Here is a 22,251-nt window from a genome sequence, read left to right as displayed (position 1 = left end):
TTTAACATGGATCTAACACAGATCTAACATGGCTTTAACACAGATCTAACATGGCTCTAACACGGCTTTAACACTGACCTAATACACCTTAACACGGCTCTAACACACCTTTAACATAGGTCTAACATGGCTCTAACACGGATATAACATGCCTTTAACATGGGTCTAACATGGATATAACATGCTTTTAACATGGATCTAACATGGGTCTATCAAGGTTCTAATACAGATCTAACATGGCTCTAACACGGCTCTATCAAGGCTCTGTCAGGGCTCTGTTAAGGCTGATATGGTATCAGACCATCAGAATTTAGAAGTAATTAGTTTTACCCTACTGCAGGCCCTAGTGGGCAGGTCTTGTGGGTGGGTCTAGTGTTAACAATGCAGAGCTCCACCTCTTTCACTAATAGCTACATACCAAGAAAAGAACCTAATTACTGAAACCAGGTGTTTCTCTAGACCCCGAGTAGAAAAGCCCTGTGTGCTAAACTACTAACTGGGCCAGGTAGGAATGTGTCATATGAAGTTTTACTATCTTTTATTGCATTTTCTCAAGTAGCACATCCCCCATTCAATTATTATTGTTATCATTATTCATTTATTATCATTAACATTATGCACTCAGTATGGCTTAGGGACTAGTGTCTAGTGCTTTAATTTCCCCAATGCACTTGTAGCCAAGGCACTATCCCTCACATCCAAGTCAGTTCACTCTCTATGCTGCTACACCAGTCATGGTCAGTCAGGTCTTTTAAAAGGGGATATGCACATAATAATGTTGATGTAAAAGAAACATTTATTTATGTAGTCTGTTTACACATGTTAATACTAAATTCAGGCAGAATCTTCTAGTCTCATAAAGTTACATCCATCATAAATACAGGAGTCCCAGTTAAGTCACAAGTCATGAAATCTCTTTCTTTCTTTCTTTATCTTCCCCTTTCCTCCTACATTTTTCTTTTTTTGTACCTTTCTGTCTGTCCTTGACTCCTTTCACTCTCATTATTCTGTTCTTTCACTCTCTTATTACTCTGTTCCTTCACCCTCTCATTACTCTGTTTCTTCACTCTCTCATTACTCTGTTCCTTCACCCTCTCATTACTCTGTTTCTTCACCCTCTCATTACTCTGTTCCTTCACCCTCTCATTACTCTGTTCTTTCACTCTCATTACTCTCTTCCTTCACTCTCTCATTACTCTGTTCTTTCACTCTCATTACTCTCTTCCTTCACTCTCTCATTACTCTGTTCTTTCACTCTCATTACTCTCTTCCTTCACCCTCTCATTACTCTGTTCTTTCACTCTCATTACTCTCTTCCTTCACTCTCTCATTACTCTGTTCTTTCACCCTCTCATTACTCTGTTCCTTCACTCTCTCATTACTCTGTTCTTTCACTCTCATGTGTGTTACCCTCCTCTTTCTTTATTTCTGTTAATTTTAGTCTTCTCCAGTATGTTACTCAACATTTCGCAGATCTGCAGGCAAGGTATACACATACACACACACACATGCATACTCTCTCTCTCGCACACGCACACACACACACATACACACACTTTGCTTTGTTGTAACAATGTGCATTTTGTGTGTGTGTGTGTGTGTGTGTGTGTGTGTGTGTGTCTATCTGTCTGTTGTGGTGTGTGGGGGTTTGTGTGTGAGTGTCTGTTTTGCTTTGTTGGGGATGTGGCTCTCTGAATGTTGGGGCATGTGTGTGTGTCTGTGTTGTGTGTGCATCTATGTGTTTGGTGTTTGTATGTGATCTGTGACTCTGTGTACATGTGTATTGGAGTGCATGTTTTTCTGTTGTGCGTTGGGTGTGTGCCTCTATCTGCTGGTGTGTATGTGTGTGTGTGTGTGTGTGTGTGTGTGTTGGGTGTCTATGTTGAGTGTTTGTGTCTCTGTCTGTTTGCTGGTTGTGTGCTGTGGTGTGTGTGGGGGTTTACTTGTCTCTCTGCAGGGACGTTACTCTGACCAGCTGCCCCCCTTACCTCCTTCCCGGGTTACCCACAATTCCCCATGTCCAGCACCCTCACTACTCCCCCACAGCCGTGGGCCCGTGTATGTGGACCTACCCCCTATGGTACTGTCCACCTGCCCCTCTTTCCTTCTACAGTGCTGACATACACATCCAGGTCCTCTCACACCCTTAATTACAGCAACTGTTTTAATAATATAGTGTTCTATAGTGTGAACAAAGATATGAATTGATCCTTTGTACATTGTTATAACATCTTGTAAACTCAGGCAAAGCAGTTTTTTTTATATAACCTTTCATACTCAATAACAATTCTAAGTGCTTTACAAAAACACAAACAAAAAAAGGAAAATGTATTAAATAATGAAGCCTGTTACATCCAGAGTTAAGGTTAGGGTGTGTGAGTAACAACACACACACTCAAACACACCCTGACACACACACAAACACACATTCTCACAGATTTACTTGCACACATTCGTAGGCACAAGCATTGTTACTGGTTTAGGAATGTATCTCTCCAAAAGGGTGAGGGTTGGGGTGCAGGGTTTGGGGTTAGGGTTAGTTTAGGTTAGGTAGAGTTAGGGTTAGGCTTAGGTTAGGGATAGGGTTAGGGTTATCTTAGGGTTCGGGTTAGGTTAGGGTTGCGGGTTAGGGTTAGGGTTTAGGGTTAGGTTAGGATTAGGATTAGAGTTAGGTTAGGGTTGGGGTTTAAGGTTAGGTTAGGGTTTGGGTTTAGGGTTAGGTTAGGTTAGGGTTATCTTAGGGTTAAGTTAGGGTTAGGTTGGGTTAGGGTTAGGTTAGGGATAGGATTAGTTTAGGCTACGTTAGGGTTAGGGTTGAGTTATGTTAGGTTTGGGTTGGGGTTAGGTTAGGGTTAGTGTTATAGTTAGGTTAGGGTTAGATTAGGGATAGAATTAATTTACGTTAGGTTAGGGTTGGGTTAGGGTTGAGTTAGGTTTGGGTTAGGTTTAGGGTTAGGTTGGGTTACAGTTAGGTTAGGGTTAGGTTAGGGATAGGATTAGTTTAGGTTAAATTAGGATTAGGGTTGAGTTACGTTAGTGTTAGGTTAGGGTTATGGTTAGGGTTAAATTAGGTTAGGGTTAGGTTAGGGATAGGATTAGTTTAGGTTAGGTTAGGGTTAGGGTTGAGTTAGGTTAGGGTTGGGTTAGGTTAGGTTAGGGTTAGGTTAGGGTTAGGTTAGGTTAGGGTTAGGGTTAGGTTAGGGTTAGGGTTAGGGTTAGGGTTAGGTTAGGGTTAGGGTTAGGTTAGGGTTGGAGTTAGTATGTCCTGTATCTCCTCTAATGGCCTGTTTTGATTTTCATTCAGCATGTGCAGTGTGAGAGAGAGACACAGGCGCTCACCGCGTTACAGGCAGACACAGACGTAAGAACACATACACACTCACGCACGCACACACACACACTCGCCGCATTAAAGGCAGAGACAGACGTAAGAACACACACACACCCACACTCACCACATTACAGGCAGACACAGATGTAAGAACACACACACACACACACCCACACTCACCACATTACAGGCAGACAGATGTAAGAACACACACACACACCCACACTTACCACATTACAGGCAGACACAGACGTAAGAGCAAACACACACACACACACAGAGATACAGGCAGACACAGACGTAAGAACACACTTACAAACATATACACATTACACTTTAGGCAAACATAGACATAAGTACATACATACACTCATCGCACTACAAGCAGACATGGATGTAAGGGCATGCGTTCACACACACACACTTAGACACACAAACACACACATATACACACTCTCTTACTCTGCTGTGGGGGCTGCTGTTAACTTGTATGCTTTAGTGGAGTTTAGGTTACTAACTCTCCTCTCTCTTTGTCTCTCTCTCTCTTTCTGTCTCTACAGATGGTCCTCACTCGTTTGTGTGGATGTGATAAATTACTGCAGACACTCTCAGTAGAAATGTCTCACCTACAAGCTGATAAGGTCAGACCCACATGCATATATAAACACCCACCTGACACACACAAACAAATATAAATACATACATACACGTATACAACCCCCCCCCCCCACCAGATGATACTTCATTCTGCATATGCCTCCTCTCTTTGCTAGTCTTACAGTCTGGGTTAGTGTTAGCTTTAACCCTAGAATTAGGGTTAGGGTTAACTTTATATCTATGGTTAGGGTTAGGGCTATCTTTAACCTTAGGGTTAGGGTTAGGGTTAGCTTTAATCCTATTTCAAACATGTGCTTTAGGGTTAGAATGTAAATTATTCTGATATACCGACAGATGCACTAGGGTTAGAAAGTCAGTAGTACTGATAAACTGTCAGCAGCACGGAATGTTACCCTAGGACCATATACAGGGTTAGGGTTAGCCCTAACCCTAGAGACCAGATACAGGGTTAGCCCTAACCCTAGAGACCAGATGCAGGGTTAGCCCTAACCTCAGAGACAAGATACAGGATTAACCATAACTCTAGATTCCATATACATGGTTAGCCATAACCCCAGAGACCAGATACAGAGTTAGCTATAACCCATAACCCCAGAGACAAGATACAGGGATAGGCCTAAACCTAGAGACAAGATATAGGGTTAGCCATAACCCTAGAGTCCAGATACATGCTTAGCCATAACCCCAGTGACCAGATACAGGGTTAACCCTAACCCTAGAGATCAGATACAGGGTTAGCCCTAACCCCAGTGACCACATACAGGGTTAACCCTAACCCTAGAGATCAGATACAGGGTTAGCCCTTACCCTAGAGATCAGATACAGGGTTAACCCTAACCCTAGAGATCAGATACAGGGTTAGCCCTAACCCTAGAGATCAGATACAGGGTTAGCCCTAACCCTAGAGATCAGATACAGGGTTAGCCCTAACCATAATACAGAGACTGATACGCAGAGGACAACAAATCACCATTTGTTATCCAATGTTACAGAATCCTCCTCAGTGTCAGAACTTAAGCTCAGTCTAGTGTTATAGAACCATCAAGTGTGTCAGTACTTGTTAGTCCATGTCAGAACCATGGTCAGTGTCAGTTCCTGCCTGTGTGTGTAGGAGCGTGCTCAATTTGCCTTGGAGATGACTCATCTTCAGCTGGATGATTGGCAGCTGGAAGAACAGGAAGTTTCCCAGAAAGCTTTGCTACAGGATGAGTTGATCACCATCAGGGCCAGAATGTGTGATGTTTCACTGGTACAGTCATATTTGTTTCACTGGTACAGTCAAGTGTCATTGGTACAGTCATAGGTGTGTCTTTGGTTTTTCATGTGTGTTTCACTGCTAGTCATATATGTGTCACTTGTACAGTGTTATGTGTGTTATTGATACAGCCATATGTGTGTGTCACTGGTACAGTGTTATATATGTCATTGGTACAGTAGTGTGTGTATCGTGTGTATCACTGATGCAATCGTGTGTATCACGCGTATGTGCCGTGTGTGTCACTGGTACACTTCAGTGTGTAAGGAGTAAAGAGTAAGGAATGTTAGCACAGTAGTTTTCACTCTGTGTACATGTAACATAATAAAAATGGATTTGGTTTGTGTGAGAGACATTTCTCAAATCCCTCTGTCCTCTGTGATCATTTTCTCCGTCTTCAGGAGATGGAGCGAGTTTGGGTGGACTATGAGAGGATGGAGAGCGAGCTGTGTGTGTTCCATTCTCATCTCCAGCACATTTGCCATTTTGGACTTTCACAGGTAACATCGTTATGGTATGGGTATAGTACAGGTGTGTTATGGGGCGATAGTTATGGTATGGGTATATTACAGGTGTGTAATGGGGTGATAGTTATGGTATGGGTATAGTACAGGTGTGTAATGGGGTGATAGTTATGGTATGGGTATAGTACAGGTGTGTAATGGGGCGATAGTTATGGTATGGGTATAGTACAGGTGTGTAATGGGGTGATAGTTATGGTATTGGTATAGTACAGCTGTGTAATGGGGTGATAGTTATGGTATGGGTATAGTACAGGTGTGTAATGGGGTGATAGTTATGGTATGGGTATAGTACAGGTGTGTAATGGGGCGATAGTTATGGTATTGGTATAGTACAGCTGTGTAATGGGGTGATAGTTATGGTATGGGTATAGTACAGGTGTGTAATGGGGTGATAGTTATGGTATGGGTATAGTACAGGTGTGTAATGGGGCGATAGTTATGGTATGGGTATAGTACAGGTGTGTTATGGGGTGATAGTTATGGTATTGGTATAGTACAGCTGTGTAATGGGGTGATAGTTATGGTATGGGTATAGTACAGGTTTGTTATGGGGCGATAGTTATGGTATGGGTATATTACAGGTGTGTAATGGGGTGATAGTTATGGTATTGGTATAGTACAGCTGTGTAATGGGGTGATAGTTATGGTATGGGTATAGTACAGGTGTGTAATGGGGTGATAGTTATGGTATGGGTATAGTACAGGTGTGTAATGGGGCGATAGTTATGGTATGGGTATAGTACAGGTGTGTTATGGGGGTATAGGTGTGTATAACGTATAGGTTTGGTGAAATTGAACTTTGCATGTGATATATTCTGTATATGTATTTTTTTATTCTCCCTCTCTCTCTCCCTTTCCACACAGGAACGTTCCCAAGCACAGCGACAGCTCTGGATGATGGAGGATATTCTCTGTGGACTCAAGGCCAATAGAAGTCATTTCAGGGCCATGCTGGGTGGGTGTAGAGAGGTCTGTGGGTGGGTGTAGAGAGGTCTGTGATGAGATCTGTGGAGAGGTCTGTGGGTTGGTGGGTGTAGAGAGGTCTGTAGGAAGGTGTAGAGAGGTCTGTGGAGAGGTCTGTGGGTGGATGTGGAGAGGTCTGTGGGTGGGTGTAGAGAGGTTTGTGGTGGGTGTAGAGAGGTCTGCGGAGAGGTCTGTGGGTGGGTGTAGAGAAGTCTGCGGAGAGGTCTGTGGGTGGGTGTAGAGAGGTATGTGGAGAGGTCTGTGAGTGGGTGTAGAGAGGTATGTGGAGAGCTCTGTGGGTGGGTGTAGAGAATTCTGTGGAGAGGTCTGTGGGTGGATGTAGAGAATTCTGTGGAGAGGTCTGTGGGTGGGTGTAGAGAGGTCTGTGGAGAGCTCTGTGGGTGGGTGTAGAGAATTCTGTGGAGAGGTCTCTGGGTTAACAAATGGAGTTTGCCCACATAGATGTATGCACCACATATTTAACCTACATACGTCTAACCAACAAAGATATTTATCAACATTGGACTACCCAATGTAGGTATATCCAACATACATTTATAGAGATCTTTCTCTTTCTCTCTCAGTTCTCTCCCCTCCTCTCCAGAACTCTCCAGTCCATCCTATGGAGAACATCCAGTACTCAGTAAGTTGCTTGGGGTTTGACTTGTCAGTTATGGTATGGATACATACATAGGACTTGTGGTAGGTGTGCTGGGTGAGAAGGAGAAATGGTATAGACATACCATATCTGCCACCTCCATAACACATACCACACATCTACTGTACCTATGTATGTGTGCATGCATGTGTTTATGTAGGTGTGCCTGTATGCATGTGATGAGAGTGAAGAATAGAGAACTGTTGGAGTGCTACCATGCAAGCAACTCCAGTGTGAAGGGGTATATGCAGAGGCTGTGAGAGCAATGGATATGGATATATATAAATTCCCCCCTCACCCTCCAGGCAGTCTCTTTTTCCTTCCAGCTCATGTCTTCTACCAGAGGTCTGGGAGCTTGAGAGTCCTGCATAGTATCTTATCTGTTCCCAGGACTGCACTTTTCTGGATCGAGATCTTGGATGTTGTTCCTGGGATCTGCTTGAGTCATTCTTCCAGTGTGGGGGTCACAGCCCCTAGTGCTCTGGTTACTAAGGGAACCACAGTTGCCTTCACCCTCCACATCTTTCCCAGCTCTTCTCTCAGCCCTTGGAATTTCTTGAGCTTTTTGTTTTCCTTTTTCCTGATGTTGCTATGGCCCAGAATCGCCACATGTGTCACTATGGCCCTCTTCTGCTGTTTGTCCATCACTACTATGTCCAGTCTTTACCATCTTGTCTGTCTGTATCTGCAAATCCAAAATCATAGCATGGTCATTTTCCACCACCTTTGGGGGTATATCCCATCCCACTTAGACCTTGGAACTTCCAGCCCTTACTTATCCAGTTCGAATGACATCCTGGTGAGATGGATTAGTGAGTTGATGTCTCGTTCACTTCTGGAATACATCTTGATGTCATCCATGTACAGGAGGTGGCTGACAGTTGCTCCATTCCATAGCCTGTATCTGTCGCCACTCTTGTAAGTTGCTTTGGATAAAAACATCAGCTAAATGCCATAAACATAAACTAATGTGTCTGAATGCACAACTCATTGTTCCTTAGCATGGATGGGCTATAACAGCAGAGGACCATTTGAATTACATTACTGTGTAAGGGAAACAGAAAGGCAGTACTCCAGTGGGCAAAAACTGGATCACTGAATAGTGGAGAGACATCACCTGGTCAGATAAATCCAGATTTCTGTTGCAACCACCATGCTGATGGGAGGGTCACAATTTGGCACAAGCAGCATGAATTGATGAGCCCTTCCTGTCAGGGGTCAACAGTTCAGGCTGGTAGAGGAGGAGGTGGAGTTATGTTGTGAGGAATGTTTTGTTAACACAACCTGAATCCTCTGATACCTGTGGATGGATGTTTGGACAGAAGGACGTACCTGAGCATTGTGGCCAATCAAGTTCATCCCTTTATAGCAGCTGTTTACCACGACATAAGGGTCGTGTAATCATGGATTGGTTCTAAGAACATGATGGCAAGTTTTCCTTCCTTCTCTGGCCTTCATAGTTCTCAGATCTTAATCCTATAGAGCATCTCTAGGACAAGGTAGAACACTGTGAGAAGTCTGCACGGGCCAACCTTCCTGTAGATTGATTAGTTTTGTCAGGTGTCAGAGTACATTTCAACACCTAATGGAATCTATGCCATGATGAACTGCTGCAGTTTCGGGAGGCCAGATGAGGTCCAACATGCTACTAGATGGGTGTCTGTTGGTTATCAGTGTGTTATGGGGTAGTATCGTATAGGTATACTAATGTGCTATATGTTTAGAAAGCATTATAGCTGTTATATAGATGTGATGGGAGGGTGTAGTACTATGTATATTAAACTTTATGCATTGTGGCATGTGGTGACTTACTTATTTCATATGCTTAAGGGAGAGGAGTCAGAACCACCTTCCCGCCCACCTTTACCTTATGAGCTGCAGAGCGCCAATCACAGTACAGATCAGAGACCTGACTGGGTAAAGCCTTGTCACAAGGTGAGTGAAAGGAGAGAAATGTCATTCAGCATAGTGGAAGCTTCTCTATCTCCCTCTAACTCTCTCCTACCCTCTATCTCTCTGTCTCCTTCTGGCTTCTGGCTCCTTCTCTCTTTCCCACTCTTTTTGTATCTCTCTTTATCTTGCTTTTTCCACTGAGATTTTAAGTGTTTAAAAGTTTTAGGAGAAGAGGTTGATATTTACATTTTATACTTTGAACATTTAGCAAACGCTCTTACCCAGAGCTACTTAGAAAAGTGCTTTGTCATGTACTCATAGAATACATTCTAACCGGTACAGTAGGTTAGAGTCTAAAATACCAATGAACTCGAATACTGTTGAATTCAAGGATCAATGCTGATGCCTATAAGTGCAAAATACATGAGCTTTATCTCAAACAACAATTAGTGCAATAAACAAAAAGTACTAGAGTTTCAGTTAGTCAACAAAGGCGCAGTCAACATCAGTGCAATCAACAATACCCTACAATAAGTACTAGTTTCAGTTAGTCAACATAGGAGCAGGGTCAGTAGTCATTTAAATATTCCACCAATAGGCGGGTCTTCAGTCTGCATTTGAAAACTGCAAAGGACTCTGCTGCCCAGACAGCAGGCGGAAGTTAGTTCCAGCATCTAGGAGCCAGGACAGAGAATAGTCTCAATACTTGTTGTCCATGAGACTGGAAGCATGGTATTGCAAGCCAAGCCATACTTGAGGTTTGAAGTACTCAAAGTACAGATCAGGCTTTGACCACTGACATTATGTATGGAGGAGCTGGTCCATTTTTTTGCTTTGTAGGCAAGAATCAAGGTTTTAAATCTGATGCGTGCAGCTACTGGAAGCCAATGAAGGGAGTGTAGCAGTGGAGTGATGTGTGTGAACTACAGAAGATTGAAGACCAGTCATGCTGCTGCATTTCTTTGTAGAGGTCTGATGACTCTTAGAGGAAGACCAGCAAGTAGCAAGTTTCAGTAGTCTAGCTTTGAGATTACAAAAGACTGCACTAGCACCTGGGCAGCTTCCTGTGAGAAAAAAGGGCTGAATCCTTCATATGTTATAAAGAAGAAATCTGCAAGACCGGGTTAGATTTGAAACATAAGTTGAGAACAACAACTGGTTGTCCAAAGTTATGCCCAGGCTACGGGCAGCTTCGGATGGTGATACCAGGGAGTTCTCGAAAGAAACTGTGAGGTCATGGTAAGGGCTGGGAGTTCATGGGATGTTCAGAAGCTCTGTTTTACTATGATTGAACTTCAAGTGGTGGGCTGTCATCCATGACTCAAAGTCAGTCAAACAGGTTGAGATACACCAGGAGACCTGCGTGTCAGAGGGTGGAAAAGAATAAAATTATTGGGTGTCATCAACATAGCAGTGGTAGGAGTAGCCATGAGATGATATTACATCACCAAGAGAACGAGTATACAAAGAGAAGAGAAGGGGGCCTAATACTGAGCCCTGGGGGACACCAGTGGAAAGTCTACATAGATTGGATGTGGATCCTCTCCATTTAAAGTTAAAGTCAAGGATACTGTTGAACTAGAATAATGCTAAATACAGGAATCAATGATACCTAATGATACCATCTAGGAGCCAGGACAGAGAATAGTTTCAATGCTTGTCTTCCATGAGACACAAAGCATGTTATTTCAAGCTGAGCTGTACTTGAGATTCGATTTTCTTGAGGTACAGATTGGGCTTTGACCATTGACATCATGTAGGTGGGGCTGGTCCATTTTTGGCTTTGTAGGCAAGCATCAAATCTCATGCAGGCAGCTACTGGAAGCCAATAGAAGGGAGCGCAACAGTGGAGTGACACATGTGATCTTCGGAAGATTGAAGACCAGCCATGCTGCTACATTCTGAACAAGTTGTAGAGGTCTGATGGCTCTTAGAGGAAGACCAGAAAGTAATGAGTTTTTGTAGTCTATATTTGAGAAGGTTAATTGACAAGGAGTGTGTACAGAGGAAAGTATCAGTAGCTGTATCCCGGGAGAGAGAAAGAAAAGTGTCAGGGTGAGGAAGGTTAGACATGATAGTAAAAGCAAGGGCAGCAAGAGTCACTGAGCTCTGATGCTTCCTGTTTACAACTTCTGACAAAGTCCAAACAAAAGTCAAGCTCCTCTTTTAATGGAGGGTCACAGAAGAGCAGTGTGGAGAAACAACCCTAGATAGGATGACTAGCTAGGATGTGACTGTCAAACTGAATGTTATATATATTTAATTGGAAATTTAATAATAATAATAATAATAATAATAATAAGTTTAATTTATATAGCGCCTTTCTCAAACTCAAGGACACAAGGTGTGTGGTGTGTGAGTGTTGTAAAACCAGATATCAGTCTGTAATACATCCTTTGGTTCAAGAAAGGTGCTATATAAATGTAACTACTACTACGAATAATAACAATAATAATACAGATCGAGAGAAAAATTATAGAAAACACATTAACACATTGAACACTTTAATTAACAACTATTAACAGAAAAAAGGTGAAAAAAGTGAAGCCCAGAGATGGAGAGATTGAAGTGGAGTGTTCCAGAGATTTGGAGCCATGACACTAAAAGATAAAAGAACTGCCTCAAGTCTAAACTTGGGGATGGAGAGGAGACCTGCATCAGAGGACAGAAGTGTACGGGCAGTATAAGTAAAAGAGTTCAGCATCAGAAGACTGAAGTGTACAGGTGGAGCAGTATGAGTCAAAGAGTTCAGCATCAGAAGACTGAAGTGTATGGGTGGAGCAGTATGAGTCAAAGAGTTCAGCTTGGTAGGGAGGTGCAAGTCCATGGAGAGCTTTGTATGTAAACAGGAGTTTATACTGAATGCATTAAGGGATGGGGAGACAGTGTAACTGTTATAAAATAGGGATGAATTCTTGCAGCTGAATTTTGAACATATTGAGTGAATGGTTTTGTTTGTGACGCCAATGAAGAGAGAGTTACAGTAATCTAGACTGGATGAAAGTGTGAACCAGAGTCCAAGCGTCTTTGGAGAGTCCTAAGTCTAGCAATATTACGGAGATGAAACAAGGCATTTTTAACCAGTGACTTGGCGTGGGGTTAAAAAGAGAGTGATAAGTCAAAGAGCACACTAAGGTTCCTAACTGCAGATGATCTGACCAAGACACCATCCAGATTGAATTTAAAATCAGAGAAATTTTAGATTTTTAACCAATTTTTTTAGAACCAATAAGTAGAACTTCTGTTTTGTCTGGATTTAGTTTTAGGAAGTTTATGTTCATGTTTGAGATGTTGGATACAAGAGAGTAAAGCAGGAGGTGATAGGGTAGTATTAGCCTTGGTGTTCATATAAATCTGAGTGTCATCAGCATTATAGTGGAAATGGAGACCATGCCTGTGGATAATCTGACCAAGGGGTAGTATATAGATAATGAACAGAAGAGGACCAAGGACTGATCCCTGGGGAACATCTTGAGTGACAGTATCAGTGTGCAAATTGTGTTTACCAAAGATGATTTACCAAAATGTGATCTATTAGAAATATAGGAGGTGGACCATTCACAAACTGGATTAGTAATTCCAATGTTCCAAGGCAGGCGATGAGTATGTTATGGTTAATTGTGTCAGAGGCGGCATATAAATCTAGAAGCAGAATAGGTAGGTCGCCAGATTCAGTAGAGAGAAGGAGATAATTGAGAACATGTAAGAGTGCTGTTTCAATGCTGTCTCAGTGCTGTCTCAGGACTGTTTCAGTGCTGTCTCAGGGCTGTCTCAGTGCTGTGTGTAGGAAGGAAACCAGACTGGAAATGTTCAAATAGAGCCTGTGTATTTAAGAAAGATTGCAGTTGAGAGGCCACAACCTTTCCTAATACCTTGGCCAGAAAGGGCATTGTTATGCACAAACACAAGAAAGAGAGGATCCAATTGCAAGAGGTTTTATTTGTTTATGGGGTAGGTAGGGACTGAAGGGTGAGATTTCTGGGCCCTGAACATTGCAAGCTTGGCATGTGGGAGTTACCAGGTAGTCTAGGTCAGGAGCAGAGTCCGGGGGGAGTCCAGGAGTCAAGCAGGAGAAGAGTTCAGAAACCAGGAAGACCAACACGTAGAGGAAAGGCTGGATCTGACACATGAGAGCAGCAGTACTTCGCAAACAGAGTGCGAGGGAGGGGAGCTTAAATAGGAGAGTGGGTAAGAGAGACAATAGACAACAGGTGTGCATAATCAGTACATGTAAGAGGGAGATTGGAAATATGCTGGTAATTTTCAAGAAGTGCAGCATTCAGTCCAGGTTTAAGAGTGATAGCTGAGGGTTTGATACCTGAAGGAACATTAACCTGAAGTAAAGGATGCATTCATGAGATGACAGATGGGGGCAGAATTAGCAGAAGAACACTTCTTAAGAAGAGGAGAGGGGGTAGGCTCAAGTTGGCAGTTAAACGAGTAATCGGATGTAGGGTTTGCAGAGGGAAAATTCTGGTTAATTTTGCTTATTTTTTCTTTAAAGAATCTAAGAAAACTTTCACTTTGTTCAACACTAGCAGAAGGAGTAAATGACAGAGGCTGAAGGAGCTTTTTAATAGTGGAAAAGAGTGTTTGGGCTTATGTCTGGGACCATTAATAACAGAAGAAATAAAGTGTGAGTGGGCAGTATTTAGAGCTGACCTATAATTAAGTATATGGTCCGAATAGGCGACTTTATGAACAGTGAGGCCAGTTTTCTTAGAGAGGAGCTCAAGGCAGCAAGTATATTTATTCTGTTTATGTATGTTTTTATTTTTGTGTGTTTTTGGCTTTTTGTTTTTAATATTCAGATTCACACTGATGTAGATTACACATTTCATGGATAAAATGAATGTGAATGTGAGAAAAAACAGTGTTATTTTACCAGTTAAACTTTGCTACTAAAATGTCAAGGAACTGTCTTTTTCATCAGATCCTCATCTAGAGCTGTCTTACTCTCATTCTGTCTTACTCTATTTCTGTCTCACTCTCATTCGGTCTTACTCTCATTCTGTCTTACTCTCATTCTGTCTCACTCTCATTCGGTCTTACTCTCATTCTATCTTGCTCTATTTCTGTCTCACTCTCATTCGGTCTTACTCTCATTCGGTCTTACTCTATTTCTGTCTCACTCTCATTCGGTCTTACTCTCATTCTGTCTTACTCTATTTCTGTCTCACTCTCATTCGGTCTTACTCTCATTCTGTCTTACTCTATTTCTGTCTTACTCTCATTCTGTCTTACTCTATTTCTGTCTCACTCTCATTCGGTCTTACTCTCATTCTGTCTTACTCTATTTCTGTCTTACTCTCATTCTGTCTTACTCTATTTCTGTCTCACTCTCATTCTGTCTCACTCTAGTTCTGTCTCACTCTAGTTCTGTCTCACTCATTCTTTTTTTTTCTTCTCAGATTGCATTTGGCACCAATCCATTGAACACACTGAACCACAGTTCCAGACAACCTTCTTTTCACAGAGAAACAAACCCATCAGGTTCCAAAGCTGTGTGTGTGTGTGTGTGTGTGTGTGTGTGTGTGTGTGTGTGTGTGTGTGTGTGTGTGTGTGTGTGTGTGTGTGTGTGTGTGTGTGTGTGTGTGTGTGTGTGTGTATTTCTATATGTATATGTATGAGTGGGTGTAAAATGTGGAAGGAGTTTCTGTGTTTGTGCATAAATATATATCTCTGTCTGAGTTTATAGAACAGTAACAAAGCATTCTCTCTCTCTCTCTCTGTCTATCCCTTCTTCCCAGAATCTCAGTCAGTCTATGGGTGGGTGGAGTCTGACCTTTCTATAAAGGTAAATAAAAACACTTTTATCACAGTCATTCAGAAACTGGCATTATGTATGTTATTTACAGGTGACTTGGTGTGTGCAAATTGCACTTCTCACCTTGATAAGACCAGGTTGCTGCTGGATTAAAGATCAGCCTCTCCCTCACCCTCTCCATTTATAACACACACACCCCATGCATCTCTCTCCACCCTTCTCTGTCCACTCCAACCATCTGTCTACACTCTACCCTTGTTCCATGTCTTCCAGGTGGGCATTTGTGTGATGTATGTGATATACACCTGTTTTCTTGATCAGAAAAACAGTAATTCAATAGTGTCTCATTTGCACTTTAGTATGTGCACGCATGTGTATGAGTGTGCATGCATGCATGTGTGTGAGTGTGCGTGTGTTTATGTTTGTGTGTGTGAGTCCTACCACCTTGCCCAAAGCTCCAGCAAATGTGTCATCGTGTGGTGGATTTATTTTTGTACTCTGTATGCTGGAACTTCACGCAGTCTCAGTGGCACCGGCACCAGGGTGACTGTGTCTTATATTAGCCCATTTCGCTGCAGAAACTTTCATACAGAAACAAAAGTCTGTCTGCCTTTCTCCCATTTTTCCTTTCTATCTGTCATTCTCTCCCTCTCTTTCTCTCTATCACTCTCTGTTCCTCTTTCTTGCTCCCTCTCTCTGTCTGCATCTCTGTCCTCATCAGAAGGGGATGACAATTGAAGCAGAGAAAAGCGAAAGGAAGCTGAATCATGACCAGGCGAAGCTAACCAATAAAAGGAAACATAAGGAGAATCTGGCCAATCAGACGAGTACAAGCTCACACCTGAAAGAGCAGTCATGTCCTGCAGATAGCCAGCCCTCCCCACTGCGTGTGATGCGTGTGGTCACAGCAGTGCTTCCATCATCTCTTGTTGCTCGTCGGGTATCTGTGGAGGACCCCCCTCCTGAGCTGACCACTCTGCTGCCTGAGAAAATCTCACAGCTGTCAAGGTCTGACAGCAGCAGAAGGACCCCAACCAAACCACGCAGGCTGTTATTTGAAAGCCCCAATCAGGATAAGAACAGCAGACGAGGAGAGGCATCTGAGGAGATGCCTGCACAGAAACCTGAGGAAAGAAGAAATAAAGCAACAAGCAAAGATTCTGCTGGAGTCCCTACTAAAGTACACACACACACATATAGAGATACACACACACACACACACATATAGAGATACACACATAACCAAATACACACACACACACACACACACACACACACATAGAAATACACACGTAACCAAATACACACATGCACACACATATACAAATACACACACACACACACACACACTCACATACATATAGAAATACACACACACACATACATGTAGAAATACACATACACGGAAATACACGCATATATAAATACACACACATACATACACACACAGACACACATACATACATACATACATACACACACACACACACACACACACACACACACACACACACACACTAACACTGTCACAGGAAGCACAGAGGCAGGATGCAGGCAGGACTGACATTTAGAGAAGTAAAAATTATTAAAATGGTTAGGAATGCAGAAACACTGAAGGTGGCTGAACAATGGAAACGTGAAGACAAACATACTACTAAAAACTAAAAAGACAGCGATGCATAGAATCATCTAGAGCACAACCATGCATGCACACACGCACACACACACACACACACACACCCACACACACACACACACACACACACACAGACAGATACATACATTGAATTAACTAGAGCACTTAAATGGGAGAACAGGGTAATAAGAATGGAAACTGATTTAATAACCAACAAACCAACAGTCCCCAACAAGAAATAAGACAGAGACTAGGGAAATATATATACACTTGTTATTATTATTATTATTAGATTTAAAGCATGGATTGTTTATTAAAACATGGACTGTATTAGTTGAGTTTCCTACAGAGGATAGTTCCCTCAGGAGTTTCTTCCTAATTCTGCCCAAGGGGTTTTTCTTTGCCATGGTCCTTCTAACCATTCTAACCATTCTAACTATTTTAACCATTTTCCTTGCTCGTTAAACAACTTGTATATAAATAAATTTGACTTGACAGGGGACAAATGGGACAGATGGGGACAAGTAGTGGAAGGTGTTATAGATAAGACACAGGGAGGAACAGGGAACCAAAACAAAAGCACATGGCACAAGGAAGTAACACCAGACACAGGTGAAGGGGGACTACTATCATATTTGCAGTTTAAGATGAACCGACCTAAAGGAAACAGTCACAATCCTGATGTTTTGTTCAAATTATGAATCATGCCAGATTTTAGTTACAGCAGCTTTTTAACTATCTCTCTGTGTGTAGGTAGAGCACTGCAGGGTCATGGGTTTGATTCCCCAGGGAGCTGAGTTAGTGTCATACTGATAAATACATTGTACCTTTGAACTTTAACTTTTATGGAAGATTTAATTCTCAAGAGGCTGTGGTTACATTGAACATGTTTTACAGTTATTTACAAAGATACATGCATATTTCATGGAGATGCATTGATCAGTTTTAATCTGTGTTCTGGAATCAGTGTTAATCTGTCCTGTGATCCGTGTTAATCTGTGTCCTGTGATAAGTGTTAATGTGTTTCCTGTGATCAGTGTTAATTTCAGTTCTGTGATCAGTGTTAATCTGTGTCCTGTGATTAGTGTTAATGTGTTTCCTGTGATCAGTGTTAATTTCAGTTCTGTGGTACACATAGGTACACCTATAACCAAATACACACACGCACACACAGATACAAATACACACACACATACTCACACACACACACACACACACACACACACACACACACACACACACACACACACACACATAGAAATACACACGTAACCAAATACACACATGCACACACATATACAAATACACACACACACACACACACACTCACATACATATACTGTGATCAGTGTTAATCTGTGTCCTGTGATCTGTGTTAATCTCTGTTCTGTGATCAGTGTTAATCTCTATTCTGGCATTATCATACAAAAAAAAAAACATATCTGAAAAAATGGAGATATGAGATTTCTGTCCAATGGCAATGATACAAAAAACACTCTGGATAAAAGTGTGTGTGTGTGTGTGTTTCAGGGGGAACTAAATGCTCTGTGTGGTGTAAACCAGGAGTGTGATCCAACAATCAAAGATGATCAAAGAGGCGCAAAACTCAGACGAGTAGAACGCATCAGAGAGAGGGTGCTCAGGAGGTACACACACACACACACACACACACACACACACACACACACACTTTACATTTTACAGCATTTAGCAGACACCCTCACCCAGAGCGATTTAAAGAAGTGCTGTGTAATCTGTGTAGTCTCTGTAGTCTATGCTGTGTAGTCTTGTGTAGTCTGTGTGGTCTCTGTCATTTCTGTAGTCAATGTAGTCACTAACCCTGTCAAATACATATTTGTTAAAGCCTGGCTAGAGTGGAAAAGAAGTCACAAAAAGGGTTTTTTAATAAATATTAGCGCATATTTAGAATATTAGTTTATGTTTATATTTGGCAGCGTGGTGCAGAAGGAAGTTTGATTAGTGCCTTTAGGTATGTGGGAGCTGGTCCAGTTGTGGCTTTATAGATGAGCTTCAGTGTTTTAAATCTGATGCAAGCTGCAGGGAGCCAGTGAAGGGAACACAGCACAATGGAGAGTTGCATGGGTGAACTTCGGGATTTTTAAATAAAGCCTGGATTATTTAATCCTAACCCTAACCTAAACCCTAACCCCTTTCAGTTGTACAATCTTGAGATGACACCCGAGTGGCTGCTGTGGAGATAAATGGTCTGATTTTCCTGATGTTGTAGAGGAGGAACCTGCATGACCCAGTTATGCTTGCTGAGATTTAGTTTCAGGGGATGAGGTTCCATTAATTTAGAGATATCTGATAGACATGCTGTGATACAGCAGAAACCTGAGCTTCGGAAGGTGGAGAGGAGATAACCAGTCGAGTATCATCAGCATAGACGTGGAATGAGAAACCATGTGAGGATATGACCTCAGTGAGAGAACAGGGATACAGGAGGAACAGGAGAGGACCAAGCACTGAGCCTTGTGGGACACCAGTGGAGTGTATGGAGCAGATGTGGATCCCCTCCCTGTTATCTGATATGACTGGCCCTCAAGGTGTGACGCAAACCATCACCAAACTGTGCCAGTAATCCCACGGCTAGTGAGGATGGACAGGAGGATCTTGTAGTCGGCTGTGTGAACAGCTGTTGAGAGATCAAGAAATATGAGGATTGATGACAGCATGCAGCTTCTCAGTATCAGCTACAAGTGCAGTTTCTGTAGAGTGTGCACCGCTCTCTTACACACACATCCACATCACACTCACAAATACATGCATACTCACACAACACATCTACACACAGTAGTACACAGTTATGTGCACAAATCTATTATGCTGACAGTACAAGTAACAGTTAATTCACTAACACCCTATATTAACTAGTGTTACATTTACATTTACATTTACGGCATTTAGCAGACGCTCTTATCCAGAGCCACTTACAAAAGTGCTTTGTCATTTACTCATAGAATATATCCAAGTACAGTATAGTAGGTTAGAATTAAACATAACATAGTGTTATGGTTAACCCTATATTAACTATGGTTGGTGTTGGGGTTAGCCATATATTAACTAATTTACCTTAACTATAATTATTCTTAAGTGATTTGTACACAATAATGTATTAATACTACAGATTTGCTCATTAGTAGAATGGCTAAATATTCTATTGAAGAAACCTTACTGAATGCCACAGTCTTGCTAGTATGCCATCTCTATTTTCCCTTCCCTATAGAGTGCTTATCGGCAATTTCCTTTAGGATCAATAAAGTGCTATTGTGTAGTTTAAAAAAGTGTGTGTGTGTGTGTGTGTGTGTGTGTGTGTGTGTGTGTGTGTGTGTGTGTGTGTGTGTGTGTGTGTGTGTGTGTGTGTGCGCGTGTGTGTGCATGCCAAGACAAGTTTTTATCAAGACCATTTCACCAAGTTCAGTTCAGTTTTCAGACCTCAAGTAACTGAAAACAAATTTATTGGCAAACAGTCTACAATTAGTGTACCATATACCATATAACCATATACCATATTAGTGTACCATTACAAAATTCTTTATTATGAGCAGTCTAGCATTACAAAATACCATATTGTTGTCTAACATTAGAACTGTGAATTACATTTCACACAAAGGCCTTACATGGCTAGTTCCTTCCATTTGTTCAGAAGTGTCATTTAAAAAAATACCATCTAAGCACAAATATTCATTCAAAAATAGTAATAATAATCTAATTATAATAAATAGAATGTCAGACCTTTTGAAGACAGAAGAGATTAATGGTTTAGATGACCATGGGTTGTGCTCCTGGTATTGAGATAGTAGAATAAAAAGTTAAATGTTACTGTCAGGATAACCTCATCAGAATAATAGAAGCTTTATTTATATTGTAGTATGGGTGTGGGAGAAGACTCTTGAAATGCCAAACAGTGCACAATAGATCAACCACACAAGACAGATACAGGGGGAGACGATACAGGGAGATACAGGGAGCTTACTGGGAGTCCTGCTGTGCCCTCCCTGTTCTCCCTGAGGAACCCCACTGCACAGTGAGCCAGGGGCAAGGAGGCAGCCTTCCAGTAGCTGTCCTGGCTGGCTCTAGTTCCATGTGTGCCCATTCCTCCTGGCTGCCTCTAGTTCCATGGTGTGCCCATTCCTCCTGGCTGGCTCTAATTCCATGGTGTTCTCATACCTCCTGACTGGCTCTAGTTCCACGGTGCTCTCATGCCTCCTGGCTGGCTCTAGTTCCATGGTGTGCCCATTCTTCCTGGTCTGTTAATGTCTTCCTCCTGGGCCTGGTAAAGGGCTAGCCAGTCCCGATGGTTCAACACAGTCTGATGCTCTTCCTGGACCCAGTAAACAACCTTGCCTTGGTGCTCCTTCACCACATAGAGGCCCTCCCTTGGTGATTGGAGCTTGGTGCAAAGTCATACACCTGCAGCCCTGGTGAGAGGGGCTACCTCTGGCAACATGAGTCATATACCTGCTTCTGGTAGGCACAGTGCTGCTTTGGTGGTCCCTGGTGAGCTGGCGCATGGTATGACATCATCATTGGAGCCCCTTGGTGTAGCCCACATGCTGTCTTATTCCAACTCTGGTGGGTAGCCAAACACAAGCTACATGGTTGTCCTAAGCTCACGGCTCAACATCAGGAAGGCTGGAATGAATCTGGTGGACAGCAGCACAGTGGCTCGGCAGCAGGACCAGAATTAAATGGCAGGATCAGTCACGCTGCTGTTGGCCAGTTGTGATGGCTAACTGAGTAGTGAACCTCCAGTTGAACAGCTCCATGAGGCTGTATCTCTCAGGGTGGAGCAGCATAGTCTGAGCTGGCCAGATGTCCATCCAGTTGCAAACTTCAGCCATGACTGCCAACTCAGTGTTACACCCTTAGCCACTGTGGAGCTTCTCCAGTAGCTCAAACTGGCAAATGCTCCTCCTCCAGCCACTCCACTGTCATTTTGTTTGCTTCCTTAATAGCCTGGAATATTTGTTTCAGGTTTGTGAGTGCATGTAAAATGGGGTGACGAGTGAACACATTCGTGAAGTGCTGACGCACTGGATGTTATGTAACACGGAACTAATAAGAGATACCATAACGAATAAATACTAGGTTTAATAACAAGCAAACAAAACCACTAACAGAACAGAACCTAAGGACAGACAGCACTAATGGGTAAGACTTTGTAGACAACAAACACAGAGTGATAGTACAAACGATATCTAACTAAACACATTAGGACGAGGAAATCCGAGAATTAACTAAACACATACGAGCTAAAGAAACACTGAGAGAAACGATATCTAACTAAACTCATATATACGAGGAAACACCGAGAGCTAACTAAACACAGTTCTTACTGAACCACAAATGTAATGACTGAAACAATGAAACAATCAACAACCAAGAGACATAGGAATGGGGTTTACATAGGACTATAATTAGGGACAAACTCAGAACAGCTGGAGACTAAGAGGAGGAGACAAGGAACCATGGAAACGAATGAAAAACCGGAAGTGATTCAGTTGCCATGACAAGGAGGGACGCTCAGGTCTGCGGACGTGACATTGCAAAATGATGCACGAGTCACTGGCGACAACAATGAG

At 42.3% G+C, this 22,251-nt stretch overlaps 1 protein-coding gene across 13 annotated transcripts in view; it reads left to right on the top strand.

Annotated features, from left to right (window-relative positions):
- plekha4 (pleckstrin homology domain containing A4) overlaps positions 1–22,251 on the top strand; it is a 38,634-nt gene that overhangs the window by 10,806 nt on the left and 5,577 nt on the right. For 9 of the 13 annotated variants that reach the window (XM_027028689.3, XM_027028685.3, XM_027028692.3 and 6 more), the window contains exons 9-21: positions 1,442–1,486; positions 1,958–2,080; positions 3,305–3,361; positions 3,892–3,972; positions 5,061–5,198; positions 5,606–5,704; positions 6,593–6,683; positions 7,276–7,334; positions 9,180–9,284; positions 14,654–14,735; positions 14,993–15,039; positions 15,731–16,189; positions 18,176–18,291. In XM_027028689.3, the coding sequence (XP_026884490.3) occupies positions 1,442–1,486; positions 1,958–2,080; positions 3,305–3,361; positions 3,892–3,972; positions 5,061–5,198; positions 5,606–5,704; positions 6,593–6,683; positions 7,276–7,334; positions 9,180–9,284; positions 14,654–14,735; positions 14,993–15,039; positions 15,731–16,189; positions 18,176–18,291 (1,502 nt within the window). The remainder of the gene's footprint in view (positions 1–1,441; positions 1,487–1,957; positions 2,081–3,304; positions 3,362–3,891; positions 3,973–5,060; positions 5,199–5,605; positions 5,705–6,592; positions 6,684–7,275; positions 7,335–9,179; positions 9,285–14,653; positions 14,736–14,992; positions 15,040–15,730; positions 16,190–18,175; positions 18,292–22,251) is intronic. The other 4 variants (XM_027028688.3, XM_027028690.3, XM_027028687.3 and 1 more) reach the window with 4 other exon arrangements.

The sequence above is a fragment of the Electrophorus electricus genome, chromosome 14 (genome assembly GCF_041902795.1).
Source record: "Electrophorus electricus isolate QZ-2024a chromosome 14, ASM4190279v1, whole genome shotgun sequence".
Lineage (NCBI taxonomy): Eukaryota > Metazoa > Chordata > Actinopteri > Gymnotiformes > Gymnotidae > Electrophorus > Electrophorus electricus.
The sequence above is the reverse complement of the archived record's forward strand: the minus strand, read 5'-3'. Positions and strand labels throughout refer to the sequence as shown.